This window comes from Sebastes fasciatus, chromosome 4 (assembly GCF_043250625.1).
Source record: "Sebastes fasciatus isolate fSebFas1 chromosome 4, fSebFas1.pri, whole genome shotgun sequence".
NCBI lineage: Eukaryota > Metazoa > Chordata > Actinopteri > Perciformes > Sebastidae > Sebastes > Sebastes fasciatus.
In genome coordinates, this window is record NC_133798.1 from 2,563,019 (window position 1) to 2,579,336 (window position 16,318).

A 16,318-nucleotide genomic window follows, 5' to 3' on the forward strand; every position below is an offset into this window, starting at 1 on the left:
GGCGAGCATTGGGAGCAGCTGAAATAAATCATTCACAATCAACAGCAGTATATCTACCCTGGTCTTCCTGCAACTCATCGCCAGATCGTCCGTCATTCACTGTGGTACATGACGTATTCAGGCTCCCTAGTATCTTGGTTTTTGACTTGCTCATGCTTGTGTTTTTGGATTTTGGATTCACCCTGTTTTTGTCCTCTGTTCAGGTCGGTTCAGCTGAGGCTGCTTCCTGCTTCAACCTGCCTGCTCACTCCTACACGCTGCTCCTAATCAACCTGGATTGTTACCTCCAGGAGATCCTGCCCTGTTCACAGTTACTTGTCTATGATTGTAATAAATTATAGATTTATTACACCTTCAAAGGATTTGTGTTTGTGTTCTGCTATTGAGTCCACGCTTTTGGTGAACAAGATCACAACAAGTTTGTAAGGATCGATATCATAATCTAACTTCAATTTGGTAATATAGCGCCCCTTTGCCTCTGTCAGCTTCTCTTTATACGGGTATTTGTCTTTTGCACGTACTTTTCATTTCTGATGATAAACGATTGACTGATGAACAGACCTGTGACAGATAATGACAAAAATGGCGTTGCACCACAGAATGCTCCGCGATTCCCATTCTCTATACATCAGACTGGCAAAAGTCATCCAGCGTAGGCTCGCATGGCCACGTCCCCTTTTGATGTAAACAATCCCGTGTCCCTCGTAGACGGGAACAGAGTAAACAAAAGAAGTTGAAACATGTCTCCAAACTTCTACTTTAAATAAACCGCTAATATTAATAACGCTTTGCTGAAGAGTCACTGTGTAGTTGGTGGCACCATCAATAAATCCATAAACACTGATCTCCAATTTGTTCCTCTGCCGTGTCCTAAAAATATATAATAGAGGAGCTTTGTGGCTCCAAGCTATAGACCAGACCAGCATGGCGTCATCTCCGAGGCTGCGCTCCCTTTTGGGAGAAAGAAACACGCTGTCACATGAGAGAAATGATGAAAAGCTGTTGTGTAGAGGGTTTCACACTGAGATTTGAGGCACATAAGATACGTGAATATTCACTTTCAGTGCGGTAAATTGCTCGCACCTCAGCACTGGCCCTTGCTTACTCCGCAGCAGAATACTTTGCCCCTGTTTGGTCCAGGTCACCCCATACACACCCAGCTCAACACAACCATGGGAATCATAAGCGGGGCTATTCGTTCAACACCACTCCCCTGGCTCTCTGTCCTATCCAATATATCCCCCGCACATATCCGGCGAGTATAGCATTTACTCAAAGGATGCTTCAAAAGGTCAAAGACTCTCCCCATCTACCAATCCATGCAGACATCTTCAACCCACCCACTGCCCGTCTTCCATATAGATGACCGATTTGGAAAAATACCCCACCAGCCGACTTCACCACCCAATCAGCTTGGGAAAAGGAATGGGAGTCCAAGGATGTCCCAAACAAACATCTGGTGTCAGACCCCACCCAACAGGTCCCTGGCACCAACCTGCCAAGGATACAGTGGTCAACCCTCAATAGATTCAGGTCCGACATGGCCCCTGCTTGGCCAGCCTTCACAAATGGGGCAGCAGCCCAAGCTTATTGTGTGCTTGTGGAGAGGTGCAAACAATGGAACATATCATTGAAGCTTGCCCGCCCCACGGTCTAAAAGGAGGGTTAGTCACAGCAGACCAGGAGGCAACCACCTGGCTCGTGGCGACAGTGACTAGCATGGCTAGCTAACGTGTAATAATAATAATAATGAGTGTGAGGCTGCTGCAGTAATACAGTCATATATTAATGTTATAGTTGTCTCCAACTAAATCTCAGCCTATAGATCAAACAGTTGGTTATTAACACATTGGTTATTTACAGACAACACTTAGGCTAACGGGATTCAATCAGATATGTATAGAAGTCTGGATCAGCAATATCCAGCAACTGTGATGGACGGGGGAGGACTGAAGAGACATGGCGGTGATTAATCTTAATTTATTAAGGGATTGTGAACACTCAGGTTCAGGCATGGTCATGTGTATAAAACATAGTTTGTATAACAAGAGATGAATGCATATGAATTTGTCAAAATTACAATCCTAACATACGTCAAATTGCATCTGCGTCTCTGGGATCTAGGGTTCTTTTTCCACCAAAAGGGGGCGCGGCCTTGACTTTTTGCAAAGTACCCGTATGTGCCGGCCTGTTCTGATGTATTCCCACCTACCTGTACGGTGTAGCTCCCCACAGTGGTGGCCCGCCGAGATCGCGCCGTCCGAGGGCCCTGCCTGCCTGCCACCAGGAAGAGCTCGGCCAACCGCTGCTCCATCAGGCTGGCAAAGCTCTGGTAGTTGGCCTCCAGGGAGGAGCTGTCCACATCCTGGATCACTGTGAGGAGAGATGAGGGGACAGCATGAGGGAAGGAGGAAATGGGTGACACACCAAACACACAGATAGAAACACAAACACATATCGGTGCACCCACACACACACACAGGTGCTTGCATCAATCTTGCTCCCGGGTGCGTCTCTTACTAGAGGCTATAAGTGAGATGGAGCAGTGGACAGACTTCACACACACACACACACACACACACACACACGCACACACACACACACACACACACACACACACACACGCACGCATGCACACTCTTCAGCATCATTCACACCCGGCCCTGATGTGATGTGAAGTGATCTCTCCCTCTGCCCCAGTCAGGAAGCTGTGAATTATACATCAATAGGTTTTCCCAGGAACAGAGCAGCTAAAGACACTCTGAGCGCAAGCGAGGGAGTGAGCAGAGGGGGGAGAGGCTGGGGGTATTAAGACAGGGGGGGGGGGGGTAGTGGAGGAGGCAGGGAAGGAAAATGAGAGAGCCAATACTATTCTGCTGAATTGCACAACAACGAGCGCCGGGGCTAACTGCTGTTTTGTCCAATCGATGCGGCTCTTGATTACCCCTGATCACCCAGTAGCACTGTGTGTGTGTGTGTGTGTGCCTGCGTGCGTGCGTGTGTATACAAGAGGGAATTTACCTGTTTTCACCCAATAGTTCTTGGTTGCCATCGACGTGTTGAGATTATGGTATTCAAGGGCTGAAGAGAGAAAGAGAGAGAAGTTGCAGGTATTTGCCGTTGTTTTTGAAAACTTTATTAACACCTTTATTTGGGGAACCAGACCAGTTGTCCGTTGTGAAATGCATTTCCTAAATTGCACACATACGTCCTACTTGCCACTTTCCACACGATTTTCAAAAAAAACTATTTCACCTAAATCATTTTACTTTGGTTTTATCAAAATGTGAAGGTACAAACATGCCTTAAAATGTGGGATTATGTCAGGGTAATATCATGGCTGGATTAACTGGTCATGGCCCATCCAATGGCCCCACCTTTTCATACCTACATAATTAGGAAACACTTTAAGTGAACGTGTCTGCAAAGTTCATACAGAACGTGTCTGCAAAATGTTCACTGACAACTTATTCCAATTGCTTTCCTACAAAATAAGATAAGAGAGATAAGATAATCCTTTATTAGTCCCACAGCTGGGAAATTTGCAGAATTACAGCAGCAAACGGGACAGTGCAAACAACAAGAGGCCTCAGTAAAAAAAAAAAAAGGATATAATAGTAAGTAAACAATAAAGATATAAATAAGTAAACAGTCAAAATAAAAAAGATATGGAATACATAATACATATTAGTAGACACACTGATTGAATGGTCGGGTTCACATATGAAATATGATATGTTGATATTACATTCACTCCTGCAGTACAATATCTGCTCACAACTAAAGCATGATCATTTTTATTGTTATATTTAGGCACTTATATTTAAAGGTGCTGGATGCGAGATTGGGAGCATTTCTATTCCCTCCGCACGGCTCTCAACATGGCGACAACTGAGCCGGCGACAATGCTGACAGAGCTAACGGTGTTAACCTGGGGGTGGGGGGGGTGGGGGAGGACGCCGAGCGGCATTTAGTGCTCACATGCACTAAACCGGCCCGGCTATGTCAACAAAGCACGGAGAAGCTCGGATTACAACACACACAGAGGGAGAGCGACTTCATTCTCTGCTCAGGTAGACATTTCTCCTCTATATCTTTACATAGCAAACAGTGTTTTGATGCTATATTAATGCTCTGATTTATATCATATTTAGCACCTTTAAAGATAAAACTAACCACATACGAGACTCAGGATGCAAACCCCAGTCTCCAGAGCAATGCTGTCCTGTGCTTTGTAAGGCCACCAGCCACTCTGACCACCTCTCTACATCTTCTGAGCGGTACAAAACACAATGTTTCCTGCTTTGAAAAAGCCACTAACCATAATCCATTCAGTAGCTGCATCTCCCTCAAAATGAATTTGCCGAAAAACATTAATAGGATATAAATGTAATTTGAAGGAGACAGGGTTGCTGCAGACTACACATGGCATACCCACATACCTGACTCCAGGTTGTGTGTTGGGCAAAACAAAGACATTAAAGGGGAACTTTTATGCTTTTGTGCTCTTTCCCTCCCTTAAGTGTGTTATATAGTTTTTTGGGCATGTGCTTGGTCTGCAAAGTTGCAAAGCCCAGGCCAAAAGGAGTCTCCCCCGCCTAGTCCTGAATGGCCTGAAACGTCTTGTTTGAAGTCTTGCCTTTTCACCCATAACCTGGTGATGACACCAAGTAACACATTTGCATAATACCTGCAAATGAGCCACCGGCGGCTCGCAGCTAACGGTGCTAACAGTGCTAACAGTAAAAACAGAGGCAACACTGCTGACAGAGCTAACAGTGTACACGGGGGGGTGGGGTGGGGGTGACTGCAGGACGGTGGGTGCTACGCTTCTGCAACGGCGTCATCGGTCGCGACGGCGTTATCAGCTATAACTGGCATATGAGCGCAGTGCAGCGACTGTGAGTGGGGCACGCTCACATGCAAGGACATGCACGGCCGCGTCAACAGAGCACAGAGAAACTCAGATTACAACACAGAGGGAGAGTGACTTCATTCTCTGCTCAGGTAGACGTTGCTCCTCTATACCTTTGCATAGTTTGCTAATATATTAATTCTCTGGGTATTGTATAGAGTACCTTTAATAATTTAAGTGTACTTAATACTTGTTACGTGTTTTTTATTAGTATTAGTTTACACATGATTTATTCATAAATGTTTATTATTTACTATGATTTGTTTATTCAAAGTTTTTTAGGGATCCATGGAAGCCATGTAAATGTGACAGCAGTGTGTTTGTGTGCCGCAGCGACAGATCTGCAGAGGAGGAGATTTTCAGCATCGGCCCTCGGCACGGATGATAAAATGCGATGAAACACTTCTTGTCAGGTTTCATTATAACCTCTACTTTCTTACCTCTCACTGTCTACTTCCTCTATCCATCTACACCAGCTATCAGCCTTCCTTTCTGCCTGCGTGCCTCTGCACCCGCTTCATTCTCTACCTGTTTACCTGTCAGCCTATTCATTTCCTAAAACGCCTGTTCCTCTTCCGTCCGTCCGGCTGACTGTCTCCTTCCCTCTTTATCTACCCATCATCGCTCCCTTAGTCCGTCGGCCTCTCTCTGTGTCCTACCCATCCTTCAACCTCTCTCTCCTTATTTTCCATCCGCACGGTTCACCATCTGTCTTCCACCTAACTCCTCCGAGCTGGCTTTCTGCCGAGAGTTGTGTTTAGCTCGAGTCAATGGCTCTGCAGCGGAGGTAGCTGTTAATACCAGCGAGTGTTTCTGCTCAGCACTCAGACTGTCTTGCTGCAGCCTTCCTGATGCTGCTGTACGTGAGCACATTTACATTCACAGAGCTCTTCTCCAACAACAAGCTCACGTAAACACTTAAGCACTAAAGTGTTAAGGTTCAGATGCATTTAGCGCCCCTCAGAGAATCAGTTCAACGGGCCGACAAATCCAGCACATTCATTTCATTAACGCTGCGGCGGTTAGGGAAGGAATAGAAGCTCCTGCTCCAATCTAATCATAACAAATGTAAAATGATATGTTCAAAGGATGAGGCCGGCGTGATTCTATATTTGTCTTGCTGTCAACACAACACAGTCTCACGGCAGTTTGTGAAATTGTCACAAAATGTAATCTATTTGATTCGTGTACATAGACGCATATTTCCCTTTTTGTGTGACGCTCAGCACGACTTTCAACAAGGTCTTTTTCCAGCGTTTTCCTAAGAATGTCCAGCAACACGTGACGCACGTGCAAATTCAAAAATAAAAATAAAACTACTTTGTTAGGTTTAGGAAAAGATCTTGGTTTGGGTTAAAAACTCCCGAAGTGCTGTAATATAAGTACGGAAGTTACGTGACAAATATATCAACTTTGACTTGTGGTTTCACACGAGACGCAAACGCCGGTCTACTGGGCCAAAGTCCTGTGATTTCCGTCAATATCCGTTCCAGTCTTTTCAACATAAAACGACTTAGTTAGATTTAGTAATAGATTAACTTGGTTAGGCTTACGCAACAATCTACTTAGGTTTAGGAAAAGATCTCAGTTTGGGTTTAAATAACACTGGAAGTGCCGTAACTTAAGTACAGAAGTTGCCTGACAAAAACGACTTAGTTAGCTTTAGGAAAAGGTTGTGGTTTCGGGTTAAAATAACACCAGAGGTGCTGTAATTTAAGTACGGAAATTACGTGACAAATAAATCAATTTTGACTTGCGGTCTCGCACGGGATGTTCGCTGCTCTTTATACTTCCCGGTTCACAATTACGCGGATTACATACGAATTGATTTCGTGCTGATAACACAAAACTAAATTGAAATTCATGTCTATGTACGTGAATCAATACATTACATTTTGTGACTATTTCATAAACTGCTGTGTGACTGGGCTGGTCAACAAATCCCACGAAGAGACCAAAACCAACAATGAATTGTCGCTCTCTCAATACTCCCTGACTACCATACTCTGTCTGTGGCATTCAACCCCAAGCTCAGTCATTCTTATGGACGATGTCAATCTTAAAAAACGTGGCACATTTTTAAAAAAAGGTTCCGGTGTTTCCTAAAACAGCTGGGCACGGGGCGCCCTGGTAGCTCACCTGGAGTGACCCCCCGCGCCCCCATACCAAGGCTGAGTCTTTACCACAGCAGCCTGTGTTGCAATCTGCTGCATGTCGTCCCCTTTCCTGAATATCACTATCAAATAAAGGCAAAAAGCCCCCCAAAAAATCTTAAAAAATCAGCTGGACACTGTAGTTTCTTAGCGAATGCTACTCAAACAGGAGTAAACAGTGCCTTTTTGCAGCGTATGAATTTGCTCTATTGTTACATATGTAGGCCTACTGATTATTCTCCAAAGTAGAGATTTCGAATGAGTCTCCCTCCAGTTAAAGTGGCAGTAGTCAGTATATTTTTGGCATCATTGGGCAAAAATTCCATAATAACCTTTCAGCATATTGTAATTCAAGTGTTCTGAGAGATAACTAGACTTCTGCTCCTCCTCATGGCTCTGTTTTCAGGCTTTAGAACATCTAGCCTGTGACGGGAGAATTTGACCAATCACAGGTCATTTCATTGAGAGAGCGTTCCTATTGGCTGTGCTCCGGTCATGTGATCAGAACTTGGCGTTCCATCACCAGATTTCACAATGGAGGCGGTGTCACAAACTTTCTAATTTTATAGCTAAACCGTGCACTACAAGATGATTCTGAGAACATCTGAGGAGAGAAATAGAAATTAACGTAACAGAATATTGATTCATATTTGATCAGCGCTGCCTAGTTTGACCGTTTGGTCAGAGTTCGCGAGTGATTGACGGACGGCTCTCATAGATGGCAGCTGGACAGCAGACCTCAGATCAGCTCTGACTGCTTGTTTGCTTGTTTGAAATCTTGCAGATGCCGTTAGGAGCACTGGAGGACACCGGAGGACACAGAGGAACATGATTTTTTTCAGGTTACCTGTTTCGTGCACTACTGTCACCATATAGCGTTTTATAAAAATAACTTTTAATCATATTTGGTCCAATCTCGCCTACTGATGCTTTAAGTTTGGCACAGAGTGCTCTCCAGTTAAATGGTTCTATGCTGTAGACATGGAGGAAGACGCCTGCATAGACTCCTCTGCATGTGAACAGATAGTGAAGGTCGATATCCAGGCGGCTTTGATCACACAACAATTGATCATCCATTGATGCTCTCAGTAGAATCACAGTCAATGTGTCTGTACCAATACATGTCTGGACTAGTCACTGTTGTGACTTATGTGTCTATGAATATCTACAGCCGTTCTTTGACCAATAATTCATCTACTTTATCGTTTTATACCATTCTGTAATCATTTGCTCATTGTTTCACGATTAGTGAAAGAGGCTGTTTTTTAAGGGAACAGACGGTGTTTCCTTGGTGATGCCAAACTGGGTTTGGATGTGACCATGTGAAGTGTGATGTTTTAGCCCTTTGGGTGTTGAGAGTACGCACAAATAGATACTAATCTAATCTCGCCGGGCTAAAATTAGCTCGTTCAGGGGACATGGACAACAGATTCAGACGATAAGAGCTGTACAGCTGTTTGCCCTTTTTGAAATCTCACAGATGGCATTAGAGGCCGGAGTGGAATACAAACACAGCTCATGTGGCTCGTCTATGGGGTCTATGGTCGTTCACTCGTGGTTGTAATGTCTTTTAATAATTGGAGTTAAATAAAACAAACACAGTGTCTGTATACTGCTGCCGTATTGTAATTAATGTCTCGTGTTATGACGTGTCTTTTTAAGCTGACTGATGCTTGAGAGACAGGAATTATTTGCTTTACAAATTGAATGATTGCTCATGGGACAAATGATATAAAGAATTCAAAATGACTCTAACTGGACTATACCTACTGTAGGTATTGCTCAACCCTCCAACATTTTGAAAATATAAAGTATTCAGCAGAACCTTGTCTGCCTCCATACACCTAATGTAAATGACCAAATAAACTTGGAAAAAAAAGTTTGGAAATTTGTGTTTTGTGGATTATTTCTCTGTTGTAATAGCTGTAATAATGCTATTTGGCATTGTATTTTACATGGTTGGAAAGCCTGTTTATTTACCTTCACAATGATGTCCAACTTGTAAGGATCATACATTTGTGGGATGAGCAGCACAGCTGATTATGTGGGTAGCGCCCAAGTAAAAATTTGTACGGCGTGTACGCCAACCAACCACCCTGACCACTTCTCTTTAACTTCTATGCAGCAAAAGGATGTCAGTGAAGTTAGTCTGGGCCACAACTATGCATATGGAAAAGAAACTTAGTAGTATATTAATGTATTTTGTGGGAGACAGGGTTTCTGCTCCTCTGTCTGGAGGCCATAATATAATCTGACATCCTTCTTTACTTACACAATATAGAGTAATTCTGAATTCCCCCCCGAGGTCAAACATACGCTAAGTGATGAATCATTCATTGTCCTGCAGTGGACTCAATGGTTCTCAGTAGTCAGTGTGGTTGAAAGCACCCTAAGTCTGTCTCAGCCCAGCAGCACACTGCTTCAGAGAATAATGACTATAAAATTAGCATGAAGAGACCCGAGTCCTCCTAATGTCAGCAGTGGCCTTATCGCAGGGGAAACTCGAACCGAGACTCACTAGGATGGGTTAGGTCATCTTCTGTCCCCTCTTCAGCTCAAAATATCTTTGTTCCTTTGTGTCAATATTGTAATCCTTCCCTGCTGGCAATCCTCCATCCTACGTACCTCCAACCTCTGTCTGGTGAGCCTTTCAAGACTAAAATAAAACTCTGAATGTAGAAAACCTTTTTTTTCAGATTCAAGCTCAGCTCTGTACACTTGTTCCCTTCCTGCTGCTGAAAAGCTCATAAAAAGACACGGAGCAGGGATGTGGGCACAGTCTCTATCCTCGTTGTGTTTTCAAGTCAACCTTCACAGCCTGAGGGGAACACTGAAGCTAGTTAGAAACAAATATGGCTCCCTCACACTTCCTCGGCACAATAGTGGTTTAGGATTTGTTTGCAGTAAAAAAGACGTCCAAGTCTCTTAGTGTGGTCTTTCAGCCCAGTCGCACAGCAATTCGTGAAATAGTCACAAAATGTTATGTATTGATTCGAGTACATAGACACAAATTAAAAAAAAATTTTGTGATGTTCAGCACAAAATCAGTTTTATATGTAATCCATGTAATTGTGAACCAGGAAGTATAAAGAGCGGTGAACGCCACACAGGGAGGAGGTCGGGGTGGATGGGTGGAGTTAAAAATCACAGGACGTTCGCCCAGGAGACCGGTGTTTGTGTCCTGTGTGAAACCACAAGTCCAAGTTGATTTAATGTCACATAACTTCCGTACTTATGTTACGCCACTTCCACAGTTATTTTAACCCAAACCACAATCTTTTTCTAAAGCTAACTATAGGGATGCACCGATACCGATACCAGTATCGGGTATCGCGTCCGATACTGTGCTCATGTTCTCATACTCTCAAAACGGCTCCGATACAACGGCACCGATACCACTTGACGGTGGTGTGCCCTGGCGGCACGACGCGGTTGAGTGGCACAGAGGACAGTCCGCCCCGGTCGAGAGTCGCACCGGGAGCAGGGGGACGCCCCCGGCGGGGAGAGATGGCGCAGGGAGCCCTTTGTCCACGGTGCGGACAAATTTAGTGCTGTAAAGCTGCGGCCGCGAGCCACCTTCGCCCCGAGGCTTTCCAAGCCGAGTTAGAGCCGGTCGCGGCGCACCGCCTCGTATGTGGGACTCCCCAGCCTGCCGTGTGTCGCTCACAGCCTCCAGCTGGCTGTTAACGAGGGTCTTTTGGCACAGAGAAGTACTCGTATTGGTACTCGGTATCGAGTACCCAAATGTAAGTACTTGTACTTGTTGTGTACAGAATGCACAACAGATCCATTGTTAAAAGTCGTGCTGAGCGTCACAAAAACAGGGAAATTGGTGTCTATGTACACAAACTGCCGTGAGACTGTGTTGAGTCTTCACCTTGGAGAAAGACAGTGTAATCCATTAGGTGCAAAAAGCAATAGACAAAGAAAATGAGCTACTAAAAGTTAGAGATGATGAAAAATTGGAACATAGATGTCTAAAGAGTCACCATTGCAACTCTAAATGAACACTGACTTTAATGGAGAGAGCATCTTTGCTGTGTGTCAGACAACATAATGTCAAGTCAGTAGAATGTCAAAACCAATCCTGTTCTGTGATGTACTTCAGCGCTCTTACATGTCAGTTTGGATGACAAACTGGATATTTGTGTTAAACATTGCAACTGTCAGAGAGCCGCGTGCCTCGTCCACAGATTAATTACTCATCTCCATTTTCACTTACAGCCCTCTGGGAATAATTACAAATGCATCACAATTGCCCTGCAGTGCCTCTGAGAAGATGGCTTGGAGGTACATCAAGTGAATGATCATCAAGCACTCTGACTGAACTTGAATTTGTTGGCCATGCTCCATTAATTGTGGGTTAGACAATACCGGCCAAGTCTTTATGTGCGGCCATAAGAGCAAAGCAACTCTTTGTTGCTGTGATTGCTCAGAAAGGAGCAATGAGCGAGGGATGAAGGGGAGGGATGTTCACTAGCAGTGATGCCAACATATCCACACAGATGACCTCACTTGCAAATCTGCATATGAATATATGTGACCTTTCATTGCTTGGAAAGCACTGTGATGATCAGACCTGCTTTGATTAAACATAGAATTAAATTAGGGCTGTCAATCAATTCAAATATTTAATCTTGACTAATCACATGATTGTTTATAGTTAGTTGTGATTAATCGCATATTTTTTATCTGTTCAAAATGTACCTTAAAGGGAGATTTGTCAAGTATACTCTTATCAACATGGGAGTGGACAAATATGCTGCTTTATGCAAATGTATGTATATATTTATTATTGTAAATCAATGAACAACACAAAACAATGACAGATATTGATCCAGAAACCCTCGCAGGTACTGCATTTAGCATAAAACAATATGCTCCAATCATAACATGTCAAACTGCAGCCCAACAGGCAACAACAGCTGTCAGTGTGTCAGTGTGCTGACTTGACTATGACTTGCCCCAAACTGCATGTGATTATCATAAAGTGGGCATGTCTGTAAAGGGGAGACTCGTGGGTACCCATAGAACACATTTACATTCACTGATCTGGAGGTCAGAGGTCAAAGGAAACCCCTTTGAAAATGGACATGCCATTTTTTCCTCACCAAAATTTAGCCCAACTTAGGAGCGTTATTTAACCTCCTTCGCAAAAAGCGAGTATGACATGGTTGGTACCGATGGACTCTTTAGGTTTTTCTAGTTTCATGATACCAGTATCTTCACTCTAGCTTAAAAACTGAGCCCGCTACAACCTTAAAATCGTAAGTTGCATTAAAGAAATTAGTGGCGTTCAAACTAATTTGCGTTAACACCTTAACTTTGACAGCCCTAATTCTATATTATAATAACTCTGCTGGATTTAAAATATTCAAAACTAGGCTTTGCAAAGGTTTTATGAGGAAACGTCTCATTTGTTTGTTAGCTCTCTAGCTCTCTACGTCAGGACTATAGGGTGTGCTTTTACTTACGCTCAGCGATGACCATGGGTGGGTAAAACAGGAAGTATCCCACCAGCTCTGCGGTCAGCTGGTTGAGGAGGCCGCTGGAGATGGTCCCGTTAAGAATGGCATCCTGGTTCTTCACCACGTACACCAGAGAGACCGACGGAGAGCCCGGCTCCTGGGACACGCTCTGGATCTGAGGATAAACACAGCATTTTTGGAGTGATTATTCAATTCTTTATTTATAGCAAACACACAAACAGGCTGCAGTTTGTGGGCAACATGTAGATTTGAAACATTTATAGAGATATATCTAATGGTATCAAACCAAAATGTCTGAGGATGCAGAATGGAGCTCCAGACACAGTATGACACTTTGAATGAACAATGTGTTTTTTTCTCTTTCTATAATAAGACCTGTGTGGCGCTGTGAAAACAATGTGACTGAGTCACCATAGTAAAGTGGATGATGATACGAGATACGAGCAATTCCCATCCCATTCCTCCGTGAGTGTTAATATTTCAGCGGATGAATTATGAATGGACCCTATATCTGCCTCTGCTCGCTGAGACCTACTTTATGATGATGATGGTGGTGTGTGCATGTATATCCTGCAGTCATGAGAGCACCTTGACAGTCAGAGAGAAAGAGATGGAAGCAGAGAACAAAAGGAGGAGAAACCACTGACATAGTTTAAACCTAAAACAGCACTGTAGAAGAATGAGCTTTGATTGTGTCTCTGGAAATCAACCATATTATGAACTCTATTGTAACCTGTTACTGAATAATGACAGAGCAGTGTTCAGTGTTTCATGTGTTGATTTGCAGTAAAAGAGCGACAGTGTGGTCACAATAAACATCAAAATTAGTGAATCCAGAATTTGACCTAGAGCTTTATTGCTCACATTAGCCTGATTAGCATGCTACATGCAAATATGACATACTAAAAATAGCATCCATGAAGGCATGAGGTACCTCGACAGTGAGCCTGTTGTAGGTCTCCAGCACTTTGTCCTGAGCCTCGTCGAAGGCGTTTTCCAGCCTCTGCTCCAACATCTGGACAAAACTGCACGAGTAGATGTTATCTGTTGGGCCGACGAACCTCAACACTGCAGGGGAGGGATGGAGAGTTGTGTTTAATTGATATTAAAATGGCAATTAATTTCAGTCTGTAAATAATTACAGTATGAAAACAATTAGGGCTAAAAGAAAAAGAAAAATGGAAATTGATCCTTACTGTGTTTTTGACATTAAACATATGATATGATTCATGCTGTTTTAATATCTCAAGTCTCAAAATATTACAGCCTTTAATCTAATGAACAGTGTGTTTGTTGGTTCTTGGTTAGTTTCTGATTCTTCTACCTCTCTCTTGTATTTGTTTTATTCTTCCCATTCTTCCAGGCAGTCAGTAATGTAAAGAAGTATAAGTGATAGGGCTGTCAATCCATTCATCATGATTAATCATGATTAATCGCAAATTAATTACTTATTTTGTATTTGTTCAAAATGTACATTAAAGGGAGATTTGTCAAGTATTTAATACTCAAATATACTTTTTAACATGTATTATTGTAAATCAATGAACAACACAAAACAATGACAGATATTGTCCAGAAACCCTCACAGGTACTGCATTTAGCATAAAACAATATGCTCCAATCATAACATGGTAAACTGCAGCCCAACAGGCAACAACAGCTGTCAGTGTGTCAGTGTGCTGACTTGACTATGACTTGCCCCAAACTGCATGTGATTATCATAAAGTGGGCATGTCTGTAAAGGGGAGACTCGTGGGTACCCATAGAACCCATTTACATTCACTGATCTGGAGGTCAGAGGTCAAGGGACCCCTTTGAAAATGGACATGACAGTTTTTTCTCGCCAAAATGTAGTTTGGAGTGTTATTTAGCCTCTTTTTCTGTTATTTTACCTCCTTTAAAAATCGCAAGTTGCGTTAACACATTAAAGAAATTAGTGGCGTTCAAACAGCGTTGTGTTCCTTTGACAGCCCTAATGAGTGAACAATGTAAAGTGTATAAAGAAGCTTGATTTCAGTAGGTATTGCAATGGACTTTGACATTTTTGCTTTGACATAATTTCTATGTGGTTTGGGGCCTCTGTTCACATAGTATATCATAGTATTATTAATGTATCTATAGCACCAACAACAGTTACCTGAAGCTAGAACTACTAACTGAAGCACTGGGTAAGAGAAATGATTTAGAGGCTCTACAACAATCTCCTTCATCAAGCTGTATCTGGGGGATGTTTCTGGTATTAATGAAAGTATTGCTCTAGATAGATGTTTCCCGTGTGACCGATAAACCGAAGCAGTCAAACACAAAAAGAGGATTACCGCCACTATCTAGAATGAGAACAACTCTAAAGAGTAGTTGTCTGTCAGCGTGGTGCCGTTCAGCACAGGGGGAGGAACAGGGTAAACAATATTGAGTCCATCAGCAGATTATGGAGGATGTTATTAATGTTGTCTCAGTCCTTTTACTGCAGTCGCCCTCCATTCTCTCCCTGCACTCTGTCTTTCTCTGCTCTTTTTAAAAAAACCTCTAAGAGGACGGGAGAGGTGGAACAATATTCTGACCTAAATTCAAACGCCGAGGTGCTTATGAGCGCAGGCTACATCTCCAAAGAAAGGCAAAAAGACTCCACATTCTTCACTAGTCTCATAGTCGGCAACACATTGCAGGCACAAACAGTGTTGACCCAGTTGATAATCTTATGCAAATTGTGCTTTGGATGGTGAATTGGCGTATGCTGTGTATTTATGGTTTATGAGCTGAACAAGCCAGAAATGGATTTTTTATTCCCGCCTGAAGTGGCTACTTTATACACAGCTGCACACTAACATGGGAATAGTCTTTACTGCAGTATACATCACACTACAAGCAATGAAATATGTCATTTGGCCATTTACCGGTTGGTATTACAGAAAACGTTGAGGGCATGGCACATTTGTTGTTTCCCATTGTTGATTAAAGCCACTATGTTTAGGATTTGAAAATCTCCGACTAAGACCCCATCCAGTGGTAGTATGCTGTACTACAACACAGTCTCATCCAGTGGTAGTATGCTGTAATACAACACAGTCTCATCCAGTGGTAGTATGCTGTACTACAACACAGTCTCATCCAGTGGTAGTATGCTGTAATACAACACAGTCTCATCCAATGGTAGTATGCTGTAATACAACACAGTCTCACGGTAGTTCGTGAAATAGTCACAACATTTAATCTATTTGATTCATGTACGTAGACACCAATTTCCCTTTTTTTTCATGACACTCGGCATGACGTACGTGTCAATTTCCCCTCCAGGCTTTTCAAAATAAAACTACTTAATTAGGTGTAAGAATAGATTAACTTGGTTAGGCTTAGGGAATAAAACAATTTAGTTAGGTTTAGGAAAAGATCGCGGTTTGGGTTAAAATATCACGTGGCGTTACTGAAGTACGGAAGTTACATGACAAAATAATTCCCGAAGTGCTGAAGTTATGTAACAAATAAATCAATGTTGACTTGTTGTTTCACACAACACATGAACATGGGTCTCCTGGGTGAAAGTCCTGTATTGTTTGACCCAGCCGTGCACTCCGACCTCCTCCCTACGCATCATTCGCCGCTCTCTTTACTTCCCGGTTTACAATTACGTGGATTATGTGGAAATTGATTTTGTGCTGACCATCACAAAACAATGATGAATTATTAATGATTGTAAGGTGATTATCCTCTGTGGGTTTATCACTATGAGCGACCCCTTTTATATTGCATGTACTTTGTACATT

At 42.9% G+C, this 16,318-nt stretch overlaps 1 protein-coding gene across 3 annotated transcripts in view; it reads right to left on the bottom strand.

Annotated features, from left to right (window-relative positions):
* The window catches only part of LOC141766917 (UPF0606 protein KIAA1549L-like), a 183,751-nt gene that overhangs the window by 81,426 nt on the left and 86,007 nt on the right, over nt 1–16,318 (bottom strand). For all 3 annotated transcript variants that reach the window (XM_074634110.1, XM_074634109.1, XM_074634108.1), the window contains exons 6-9: nt 13,492–13,625; nt 12,543–12,711; nt 3,022–3,081; nt 2,213–2,373 (exon numbers count right to left, since the gene is read on the bottom strand). In XM_074634110.1, coding sequence (XP_074490211.1) covers nt 2,213–2,373; nt 3,022–3,081; nt 12,543–12,711; nt 13,492–13,625 — 524 coding nt within the window. The remainder of the gene's footprint in view (nt 1–2,212; nt 2,374–3,021; nt 3,082–12,542; nt 12,712–13,491; nt 13,626–16,318) is intronic.